The sequence below is a fragment of the Oncorhynchus mykiss genome, chromosome 23, assembly GCF_057628025.1.
Source record: "Oncorhynchus mykiss isolate SJ-2025 chromosome 23, ASM5762802v1, whole genome shotgun sequence".
Lineage (NCBI taxonomy): Eukaryota > Metazoa > Chordata > Actinopteri > Salmoniformes > Salmonidae > Oncorhynchus > Oncorhynchus mykiss.
Window position 1 is genome coordinate 38,712,501 of NC_143044.1, and position 12,373 is coordinate 38,724,873.

Genomic DNA, 12,373 nt, shown 5'->3' on the forward strand with positions numbered 1-12,373 from the left:
CTTCACGTTTGCCTGTGTGTGTTTGAGCAGCTAGCTCACCAGTGGTACAAGTCAGTATTCAGTAGAGACCATCAAAATCAACAGCTATAGCCAGTAGAGACCATCCAAATCAACAGCTACAGCCAGTAGAGACCATCCAAATCAACAGATATAGCCAGTAGAGACCATCCAAATCAACAGATATAGCCAGTAGAGACCATCCAAATCAACAGATATAGCCAGTAGAGATCATCCAAATCAACAGATATAGCCAGTAGAGACCATCCAAATCAACAGATATAGCCAGTAGAGACCATCCAAATCAACAGATATAGCCAGTAGAGACCATCCAAATCAACAGCTATAGCCAGTAGAGACCATCCAAATCAACAGATATAGCCAGTAGAGACCATACAAATCAACAGCTATAGCCAGTAGAGACCATCCAAATCAACAGCTATAGCCAGTAGAGACCATCCAAATCAACAGCTATAGCCAGTAGAGACCATCCAAATCAACAGCTATAGACAGTAGAGACCATCCAAATCAACAGATATAGCCAGTAGAGACCATCCAAATCAACAGATATAGCCAGTAGAGACCATCCAAATCAACAGCTATAGCCAGTAGAGACCATCCACATCAACAGCTATAGCCAGTAGAGACCATCCAAATCAACAGAAGTAGAGACCATCCAAATCAACAGCTATAGCCAGTAGAGACCATCCAAATCAACATAGCCAGTAGAGACCATCCAAATCAACAGATATAGCCAGTAGAGACCATCCAAATCAACAGCTATAGCCAGTAGAGACCATCCAAATCAACAGATATAGCCAGTAGAGACCATCCAAATCAACAGCTATAGCCAGTAGAGACAGAAACTACTGCTATTATTCCACTACCAGAGGCAAATGAGTAGCTTTGGCAGAGACATTTAGTGACGGTTTAACGTCCTTATTTACATCACACTGATCAGCGCTATCAGTGCTATTTCCCATGTTGGTCACTTTACATCATAAAAACAAGCATCCCTTAGCTAAGACAAATAAAAAGATAAATGGCTCCTTTGTAAAATACTTTCAGTGATCTCTCTCCTTTAATCTCCTTTCCCTCAACCTCTCTCCCACCCACCCTCCCTCTCTCTCACTTCTTTCCCCTTCCCGACTCCTTCCATCTCTTCTGTTTCCCCCCTATTCCTCTACCCAGTTCCACACTTTCTTACCTGTCCAGCACCCTCCCCCATTCCATTCCAACAGACTAAAGTACCCCCACCTGTATCTCCATCTTCCCACCTGTATCTCAATCTTCCCACCTGTATCTCCATCTTCCCACCTGTATCTCCATCTTCCCACCTGTATCTCCATCTTCCCACCTGTATCTCCATCTTCCCACCTGTAGCTCCATCTTCCCACCTGTATCTCCATCTTCCCACCTGTATCTCCATCTTCCCACCTGTATCTCCATCTTCCCACCTGTATCTCCATCTTCCCACCTGGATTTTCTCTCTCCAGCTATCTGATCCTCAGTGGGAACAGATCAACAGATCTACTGTCTATGAATCTCTGTTCCCACCTCCCTAAAATACTTTTACAAGCCTCTCCCTCTTTCTCAATCTCTCCCTCTTTTCCTTCCTTGACCTCTCTCTCTCTCTCAATTCAATTCAGTTCAAGGGGCTTTATTGGCATGGGAAACATAACATTGCCAAAGCAAGTGAAGTAGATAATATACAAAAGTGAAATAAACAATAAAAATGAGCAGTAAACATTACACTCACAGAAGTTCCAAAAGAATAAAGACATCACAAATGTCATATTATGTATACGTATGTACAGTGCCTTGCGAAAGTATTCGGCCCCCTTGAACTTTGTGACCTTTTGCCACATTTCAGGCTTCAAGCATAAAGATATAAAACTGTATTTTTTTGTGAAGAATCAACAACAAGTGGGACACAATCATGAAGTGGAACGACATTTATTGGATATTTCAAACTTTTTTAACAAATCAAAAACTGAAAAATTGGGCGTGCAAAATTATTCAGCCCCTTTACTTTCAGTGCAGCAAACTCTCTCCAGAAGTTCAGTGAGGATCTCTGAATGATCCAATGTTGACCTAAATAAATACAATCCACCTGTGTGTAATCAAGTCTCCGTATAAATGCACCTGCACTGTGATAGTCTCAGAGGTCCGTTAAAAGCGCAGAGAGCATCATGAAGAACAAGGAACACACCAGGCAGGTCCGAGATACTGTTGTGAAGAAGTTTAACCTGTTAGATCTCTAGGGGCGCTATTTCATTTTTGGATAAAAAACGTTCCCGTTTTAAGCGCGATATTTTGTCATGAAAAGATGCTCGACTATGCATATTATTGACAGTTTTGGAAAGAAAACACTCTGAAGTTTCAGAATCTGCAAAGATTTTGTCTGTAAGTGCCCCAGAACTCATTCTACAGGCGAAACCAAGATGATGCATCAACCAGGAAATTAGCAGAATTTCTGAAGCTCTGTTTTCCATTGTCTCCTTATATGGCTGTGATTGCGCAAGGAATGAGCCTACACTTTCTGTCGTTCGCCCAAGGTCTTAGCAGCATTGTGACGTATTTGTAGGCATATCATTGGAAGATTGACCATAAGAGACTACATTTTCCAAGTGTCCGCCTGGTGTCCTGCGTGGAATTCGGTGCGCAATTGCCAGCTGCTTGTACTTTTCCATTTGATATAGGGGAGAAACCATGTGTCCAAGAACGATATATCAATGAAGAGATATTTTATTTATTTATTTATTTATTTTACCTTTATTTAACCAGGTAGGCAAGTTGAGAACAAGTTCTCATTTACAATTGCGACCTGGCCAAGATAAAGCAAAGCAGTTCGACAGATACAACAACACAGAGTTACACATGGAGTAAAACAAACATACAGTCAATAATAAAGTATAAACAAGTCTATATACAATGTGAGCAAATGAGGTGAGAAGGGAGGTAAAGGCAAAAAAAGGCCTTGGTGGCAAGGTAAATACAATATAGCAAGTAAAACACTGGAATGGTAGTTTTGCAATGGAAGAATGTGCAAAGTAGAAATAAAAATAATGGGGTGCAAAGGAGCAAAATAAATAAATTAATTAAATACAGTTGGGAAAGAGGTAGTTGATAGGGCTAAATTATATGTGGGCTATGTACAGGTGCAGTAATCTGTGAGCTGCTCTGACAGTTGGTGCTTAAAGCTAGTGAGGGAGATAAGTGTTTCCAGTTTCAGAGATTTTTGTAGTTCGTTCCAGTCATTGGCAGCAGAGAACTGGAAAGAGAGGCGGCCAAAGAAAGAATTGGTTTTGGGGGTGACTAGAGAGATATACCTGCTGGAGCGTGTGCTACAGGTGGGAGATGCTATGGTGACCAGCGAGCTGAGATAAGGGGGGACTTTACCTAGCAGGGTCTTGTAGATGACATGGAGCCAGTGGGTTTGGCGACGAGTATGAAGCGAGGGCCAGCCAACGAGAGCGTACAGGTCGCAATGGTGGGTAGTGTATGGGGCTTTGGTGACAAAACGGATTGCACTGTGATAGACTGCATCCAGTTTGTTGAGTAGGGTATTGGAGGCTATTTTGTAAATTACATCGCCAAAGTCGAGGATTGGTAGGATGGTCAGTTTTACAAGGGTATGTTTGGCAGCATGAGTGAAGGATGCTTTGTTGCGAAATAGGAAGCCAATTCTAGATTTAACTTTGGATTGGAGATGTTTGATATGGGTCTGGAAGGAGAGTTTACAGTCTAACCAGACACATAAGTATTTGTAGTTGTCCACGTATTCTAAGTCAGAGCCGTCCAGAGTAGTGATGTTGGACAGGCGGGTAGGTGCAGGTAGTGATCGGTTGAAGAGCATGCATTTAGTTTTACTTGTATTTAAGAGCAGTTGGAGGCCACGGAAGGAGAGTTGTATGGCATTGAAGCTTGCCTGGAGGGTTGTTAACACAGTGTCCAAAGAAGGGCCGGAAGTATACAGAATGGTGTCGTCTGCGTAGAGGTGGATCAGAGACTCACCAGCAGCAAGAGCGACCTCATTGATGTATACAGAGAAGAGAGTCGGTCCAAGAATTGAACCCTGTGGCACCCCCATAGAGACTGCCAGAGGTCCGGACAACAGACCCTCAGATTTGACACACTGAACTCTATCAGAGAAGTAGTTGGTGAACCAGGCGAGGCAATCATTTGAGAAACCAAGGCTGTTGAGTCTGCCGATGAGGATGTGGTGATTGACAGAGTCGAAAGCCTTGGCCAGATCAATGAATACGGCTGCACAGTAATGTTTCTTATCGATGGCGGTTAAGATATCGTTTAGGACCTTGAGCGTGGCTGAGGTGCACCCATGACCAGCTCTGAAACCAGATTGCATAGCAGAGAAGGTATGGTGAGATTCAAAATGGTCGGTAATCTGTTTGTTGACTTGGCTTTCGAAGACCTTAGAAAGGCATGGTAGGATAGATATAGGTCTGTAGCAGTTTGGGTCAAGAGTGTCCCCCCCTTTGAAGAGGGGGATGACCGCAGCTGCTTTCCAATCTTTGGGAATCTCAGACGACACGAAAGAGAGGTTGAACAGGCTAGTAATAGGGGTGGCAACAATTTCGGCAGATAATTTTAGAAAGAAAGGGTCCAGATTGTCTAGCCCGGCTGATTTGTAGGGGTCCAGATTTTGCAGCTCTTTCAGAACATCAGCTGAATGGATTTGGGAGAAGGAGAAATGGGGAAGGCTTGGGCGAGTTGCTGTTGGGGGTGCAGTGCTGTTGACAGGGGTAGGAGTAGCCAGGTGGAAAGCATGGCCAGCAGTAGAAAAATGCTTATTGAAATTTTCAATTATGGTGGATTTATCAGTGGTGACAGTGTTTCCTATCTTCAGTGCAGTGGGCAGCTGGGAGGAGGTGTTCTTATTCTCCATGGACTTTACAGTGTCCCAGAACTTTTTTGAGTTAGTGTTGCAAGAAGCAAATTTCTGCTTGAAAAAGCTAGCCTTGGCTTTTCTAACTGCCTGTGTATAATGGTTTCTAGCTTCCCTGAACAGCTGCATATCACGGGGGCTGTTCGATGCTAATGCAGAACGCCATAGGACGTTTTTGTGTTGATTAAGGGCAGTCAGGTCTGGGGAGAACCAAGGGCTATATCTGTTCCTGGTTCTAAATTTCTTGAATGGGGCATGTTTATTTAAGATGGTTAGGAAGGCATTTTTAAAAAATATCCAGGCATCCTCTACTGACGGGATGAGGTCAATATCCTTCCAGGATACCCCGGCCAGGTCGATTAGAAAGGCCTGCTCGCTGAAGTGTTTCAGGGAGCGTTTTACAGTGATGAGAGGAGGTCGTTTGACCGCTGACCCATTACGGATGCAGGCAATGAGGCAGTGATCGCTGAGATCTTGGTTGAAGACAGCAGAGGTGTATTTAGAGGGGAAGTTGGTTAGGATGATATCTATGAGGGTGCCCGTGTTTAAGGCTTTGGGGAGGTACCTGGTAGGTTCATTGATAATTTGTGTGAGATTGAGGGCATCAAGTTTAGATTGTAGGATGGCTGGGGTGTTAAGCATGTTCCAGTTTAGGTCGCCTAGCAGCACGAGCTCTGAAGATAGATGGGGGGCAATCAGTTCACATATGGTGTCCAGAGCACAGCTGGGGGCAGAGGGTGGTCTATAGCAGGCGGCAACGGTGAGAGACTTGTTTTTAGAAAGGTGGATTTTTAAAAGTAGAAGTTCAAATTGTTTGGGTACAGACCTGGATAGTAGGACAGAACTCTGCAGGCTATCTTTGCAGTAAATTGCAACACCGCCCCCTTTGGCAGTTCTATCTTGTCTGAAAATGTTGTAGTTTGGAATTAAAATGTCTGAATTTTTGGTGGTCTTCCTAAGCCAGGATTCAGACACAGCTAGAACATCCGGGTTGGCAGAGTGTGCTAAAGCAGTGAATAGAACAAACTTAGGGAGGAGGCTTCTAATGTTAACATGCATGAAACCAAGGCTATTACGGTTACAGAAGTCGTCAAAAGAGAGCGCCTGGGGAATAGGAGTGGAGCTAGGCACTGCAGGGCCTGGATTCACCTCTACATCGCCAGAGGAACATAGGAGGAGTAGAATAAGGGTGCGACTAAAAGCAATAAGAATTGGTCGTCTAGAACGTCTGGAACAGAGAGTAAAAGGAGGTTTCTGGGGGCGATAAAATAGCATCAAGGTATAATGTACAGACAAAGGTAAGGTAGGATGTGAATACAGTGGAGGTAAACCTAGGTATTGAGTGATGAAGAGAGAGATATTGTCTCTAGAAACATCATTGAAACCAGGAGATGTCATTGCATGTGTGGGTGGTGGAACTAATAGGTTGGATAAGGTATAGTGAGCAGGACTAGAGGCTCTACAGTGAAATAAGCCAATAAACACTAACCAGAACAGCAATGGACAAGACATATTGACATTAAGGAGAGGCATGCTTAGTCGAGTGATCAAAAGGGTCCAGTGAGTGGAGAGGTTGGTTTAGGGTCACGGCGATTTAGACAGCTAGCCAAGCCAACCGGTAGCAAGCTAGCATAGGATGGAGTCTGTTGTTAGCCACCTCTTGCGTTCGGTCAGTAGATTAGTGGGGTTCCGTGTGGTAGAGGGGATTAATCCAAATCACACAACAACAAAAATAAGAACAATAGATATAGTTATAGAGGCCCGAGAAGAAAACATAATAATTCAAATAAATAAATTGACCGATTGTCTATTCAGATAGCAGCCGGAAAGACAGCTAACGGTTAGCAGGCCGCAGATGGGCGTTCCGGTAACGTCGCGACAGAGGAGCCAGCCGGATCTCCTTCAGGTAGATAACGTCGGCAGTCCGGTTGTGAAGGCTCGGTGGGGCTCCGCGTAGGCAGTGAAACGGGTCCGGATAGGTGACTGCAGCCCAGGAGTGAATGATGGAACTCAGGCGTGATTGACGGAGCTGGCTAGCACCGGAACAATCGATGTTTGCTCCGGAATCGACGAAAGCCGACTGTCACACGGATAGCAGCTAGCTAGCTGTGAGATCCGGGTATGAATGTCCAGAGAGCAGTTGAAATCCAGGGACATGGAGAGAAAAATTGGTCCGGTATGTTCCGTTCCGAGCCGCGCTGCGCCGTACAAAACTAGCGATAGATTTTCGATAGATTTTCGAACTAAAGGACAGCCGATGACCACAAACCGTGGTTAGCTTCTGATTAGCTTCTGGGCTAGCTCCTGGCTAGCTTCTGGCTAGTTTCTGGCCAGCCTCCTGGAGTTTCTGGCTAGCTTCCTGAAGGATTGCAGATCTGAGGTAAATAATACTTTTTTATAAATATAAATTGGTGAGGCTGGTTGCAGGAGAGTGTTTAGAAGATGAGTTGATGGAAAATAAAAATAAAATGTATGTGAAAAAAGTTGTAAATATATATATATACAGGACACGACAAGACGAGGACAAAAGACGTCTGAACTGCTATGCGATCTTGGAAATCATGTGAAAAACACCTTGATGATTGATTCTAAACAACGTTTGCCATGTTTTCAGTCGATATTATGGAGTTAATTTGGAAAAAAGTTCGCGTTTTGAGGACTGAATTTTCGTTTTTTTTTGGTAGCCAAATGTGATGTATAAAACGGAGCTATTTCTAATACACAAATAATCTTTTTGGGAAAACTGAGCATCTGCTATCTAACTGAGAGTATCCTCATTGAAAACATCAGAAGTTCTTCAAAGGTAAATGATTTTATTTGAAGGCTTTTATGTTATTGTTGAAATGTTGCGTGCTGGATGCTAACGCTAATGCTAACGCTAAATGCTACGCTAGCTAGCTACTTTTACACAAATTATTGTTTTCCTATGGTTGAGAAGCATATTTTGAAAATCTGAGATGACAGTGTTGTTTACAAAAGGCTAAGCTTGCGAGATGGCATATTTATTTCATTTCATTTGCGATTTTCATGAATAGTTAACGTTGCGTTATGGTAATGAGCTTGAGGCTGTAGTCACGATACCGGATCCGGGTTTGGGAGATCAGAGAGGTTAAAGCCGGATTTGGATACAAAAATATTTCCCAAGCTTTAAACATCCCAAGGAGCACTGTGCAAGCGATAATATTGAAATGGAAGGAGTATTAGACCACTGCAAATCTACCAAGACCTGGCCGTCCCTCTAAACTTTCAGCTCATACAAGGAGAAGACTGATCAGAGATGCAGCCAAGAGGCCCATGATCACTCTGGATGAACTGCAGAGATCTACAGCTGAGGTGGGAGACTCTGTCCATAGGACAACAATCGTATATTGCACAAATCTGGCCTTTATGGAAGAGTGGCAAGAAGAAAGCCATTTCTTAAAGATATCCATAAAAAGTGTTGTTTAAAGTTTGCCACAAGCCACCTGGGAGACACACCAAACATGTGGAAGAAGGTGCTCTGGTCAGATGAAACCAAAATTGAACTTTTTGCAACAATGTAAAACATTATGTTTGGCGTAAAAGCAACACAGCTCATCACCCTGAACACACCATCCCCACTGTCAAACATGGTGGTGGCAGCATCATGGTTTGGGCCTGCTTTTCTTCAGCAGGGACAGGGAAGATGGTTAAAATTGATGGGAAGATGGATGGAGCCAAATACAGGACCATTCTGGAAGAAAACCTGATGGAGTCTGCAAAAGACCTGAGACTGGGACGGAGATTTGTCTTCCAACAAGACAATGATCCAAAACATAAAGCAAAATCTACAATGGAATGGTTCAAAAATAAACATATCCAGGTGTTAGAATGGCCAAGTCAAAGTCCAGACCTGAATCCAATTGAGAATCTGTGGAAAGAACTGAAAACTGCTGTTCACAAATGCTCTTCATCCAACCTCACTGAGCTCGAGCTGTTTTGCAAGGAGGAATGGGAAAAAATGTCAGTCTCTCGATGTGCAAAACTGATAGAGACATACCCCAAGCGACTTACAGCTGTAATCGCAGCAAAAGGTGGCGCTACAAAGTATTAACTTAAGAGGGCTGAATAATTTTGCACGCCCAATTTTTCAGTTTTTGATTTGTTAAAAAAGTTTGAAATATCCAATAAATGTCGTTCCACTTCATGATTGTGTCCCACTTGTTGTTGATTCTTCACAAAAAAATACAGTTTTATATCTTTATGTTTGAAGCCTGAAATGTGGCAAAAGGTCGCTAAGTTCAAGGGGGCCGAATACTTTCGCAAGGCACTGTATATGCAGTGTTGTAACAATCTGCAAATGGTTAAAGTACAAAAGGGGAAATAAATCATTTACAATGGTGTTTGTTCTTCACTGGTCGCCTTTTTCTTGTGTCAACAGGTCACAAATCTTGCTGCTGTGATGACACACTGTGGTATTTCACCCAGTAGATTTGTGAGTTTATCAAAACTGGGTTTGTTTTCTAACTGTTTGTGGATCTGTGTAACCTGAGGGAAATATGTGTCTCTAATATGGTCATACATTTGTCAGGAGGTTAGGAAGTGCAGCTCAGTTTCCACCTCATTTTGTGGGCAGTGTGCACATAGCCTGTCTTCTCTTGAGAGCCATGTCTGTCTACGACGGGTCTTTCTCAATAGCAAGGCTATGCTCACTGAGTCTGTACATAGTCAAAGCTTTTCTTAAGTTTGGGGCAGTCACATTTGTCAGGTATTCTTCCACTGTGTACTCTCTGTTTAGGGCCAAATAGCATTCTAGTTTCCTCAGGTTTTTTGTTAATTCTTTCCAATGTGTCAAGTAATTATTTTTTGTTTTCTCATGATTTGTTTGGCTCTAATTGTGTTGCTGTCCTGAGGCTCTGTGGGATCTGTTTGTGTTTGTGAACAGAACCCCAGGACCAGCTTGCTTAGGGGACTCTTCTCCAGGTTCATCTCTCTGTAGGTGATGGCTTTGTTATGGAAGGTTTGGGAATCGCTTCCTTTTAGGTTGTAGAATTTAACGTCTCTTTTCTGGATTTTGATCAATTGCGGTATTCAGCCTAATTCTACTCTGTATGCATTATTTGGTGTTTTACGTTGTACACAGAGGACATTTTTTGCAGAATTCTGCATGCAAAGTTTGTCCCATTTTGTGAATTCTTGGTTGGTGAGCAGATCCCAGACCTCACAACCATAAAGGGCAATGGGCTCTACGACTGATTACATTTTTTTTTGCCAGATCCTAATTGGTATGTCAAATTTTATTTTCCTTTTGATGGTATAGAATGCCCTTCTTGCCTTGTCTCTCAGATTGTTCACAGCTTTGTGGAAGTTACCTGTGGCGCTGATGCTTAGGCCAAGGCGTGTATTGTTTTTTGTGTGCTCTAGGGCAATGGTGTCTAGATGGAATTTGCTGTTAATGATAATGCAGAGGATTTTCCCAAGGTTGCTGTTGACACATATCCCACGGTAGTTATTGGGGTCAAATTTGTCTCTACTTTTGTGGATTGAGGTGATCAGTTCTTGGTTCCAGATATTGGGGAAGATGCCAGAGCTAAGGATGATGTTAAAGTGTTTTATTATAGCCAATTGGCATTTGTTGTCTGTATATGTTATCATTTCATTGAGGATACCATCAACACCACAGGCCTTTTTAGGTTGGAGGGTTTTTATTCTGTCCTGTAGTTCATTCAATGTAATTGGAGAATCCAGTGGGTTTTGGTAGTCTTTAATAGTTTACTTTGATCATGTATATGTTTTTTCTGTTTGTTCTTTGTTATAGAGCCAAAAAGATTGGAGAAGTGATTTACCCATACATCTCCATTTTGGATAGATAATTATTTGTGTTGTTTGTTCAGTGTTTTCCAATTTTCCCAGAAGTGGTTAGTCTATGGATTCTTCAATTACATTGAGCTGATTTCTGACATGCTGCTCCTTCTTTTTCCGAAGTGTATTTCTGTATTGTTTTAGTGATTCACCAGCGTGAAGCCGTAGACTCAGGTTTTCTGGGTCTCTATGTTTTGGTTGGACAGGTTTCTCAATTTCATTCTTAGGTTTCTGCATTCTTCATCAAACCATTTTTCATTGTTGTTCATTTTCTTCAGTTTTCTGTTTGAAATTTTTAGATTAAATAGGGAAGCTGAGAGGTCAAATATACTGTTAACATTTTCTACTGCCAAATGAACACCTTCACTATTACAGTGGAACGTTTTGTCCAGGAAGTTGGTTGTCTAGAAGGGTTTGAATATGTTGTTACCTAATTTTTGTTGGTAGGTCTCCACACTATATTCCTTCCATCTATAGCATTTCTTGATATTACTCAGTTCCTTTAGCTTTGATGCCTCATGATTGAGGATTGCTCAGGTGAAGTAGACTGTGATTTTGCTGTGGTCTGATAGGAGTGTCAGTGGGCTGACTGTGAACGCTCGGAGAGACTCTGGGTCGAGGTCAGTGATAAAGTAGTCTACAGTACTACTGCTAAGAGATGAGCTATAGGTATACCTACCATAGGAGTCCACTCGAAGCTTACCATTGACTATGTACATACCCAGCGTGCGACAGAGCTGCAGGAGTTGTGACCTGCTTTTGTTGGTTATGTTGTCATAGTTGTGCCTAGAGGGGCTTATGGGGGAAGGAATGCTGTCACCTGCAGGCAGGTGTTTGTCCCCCTGTGTGCTGAGGGTGTCAGGTTCTTGTCCGGTTCTGGCATTTAGGTCGTTACAGACTAGTACATGTCCCTGGGCCTGGAAATGATTGATTTCCCCCTCCAGGATGGAGAAGCTGTCTTCATTAAAGTATGGGGATTCTAGTGGGGGGATATAGGTAGCACACAGGTGGACATTTTTCTCTGTTAAGATAATTTCCTTTTGAATTTCTTGCCAAATGTAAAATGTTCCTGTTTTGATTAATTTAATGGAGTGAGTTTGGTCTGCTCTATACCAAATTAGCATACCTCCTGAGTCCCTTCCCGTTTCACACCTGGTAGTTTGGTGGATGGAACTACCAGCTCTCTGTAACCTAGAGGGCAACCAGTGGGTCCGTCTCCTCTATACTATGTTTCTTGTAGGATGACAATGTCTGTATTTCCGATTTCTTTGATGAAGTCCTGGTTCCCGCTCTTTAGGCCAAAGGCAGATGACCTCAGGCCTGGGATATTCCAGGATGATATAGTGAAGGCTTTGTGTTCCATAAAGTGTCCAATATTGTTGGTTGTGTTGTTTGGCATCAGACCAGTAAGTGTGAGCAGAGCCTGCTGAGCATTTGGTACATGCCATTGGCTTGGGGTAGTGTAAGAGTGGGGCTTGGGCCTGTTTGCCTGCTCACGGACTGGGTGTATGTGTGACTTCCATGTTGAGGCCCTCTTTGCAGGGGTGGCGTGCATGGGGTGTGCAGGAGGGGAATACAGTAGGTCTGATCTTACTGGGCCTAAATGGGATGCGGGCATAGTTTACTTGGGGGGTGCTGACTGGTTGG

At 43.0% G+C, this 12,373-nt stretch overlaps 1 protein-coding gene across 6 annotated transcripts in view; it reads right to left on the reverse strand.

Annotated features, from left to right (window-relative positions):
* LOC110502896 (inactive rhomboid protein 1) overlaps window positions 1–12,373 on the reverse strand; it is a 134,359-nt gene that overhangs the window by 11,275 nt on the left and 110,711 nt on the right. Inside the window, exon 1 of one of the 6 annotated variants that reach the window (XM_090217443.1) lies at window positions 1,455–1,584. The exons of 2 other annotated variants lie outside the window; for them this stretch is intronic. Coding sequence is in view for 3 of the 4 variants with exons in the window: in XM_090217441.1 (XP_090073567.1) it covers window positions 1,255–1,466 (212 nt within the window). In the remaining variant the exon portion in view is untranslated. Of the gene's footprint in view, window positions 1–1,254; window positions 1,585–12,373 lie in introns of those variants that run through there. 3 more of the 6 variants (XM_036960655.2, XM_090217441.1, XM_090217442.1) reach the window with 3 other exon arrangements.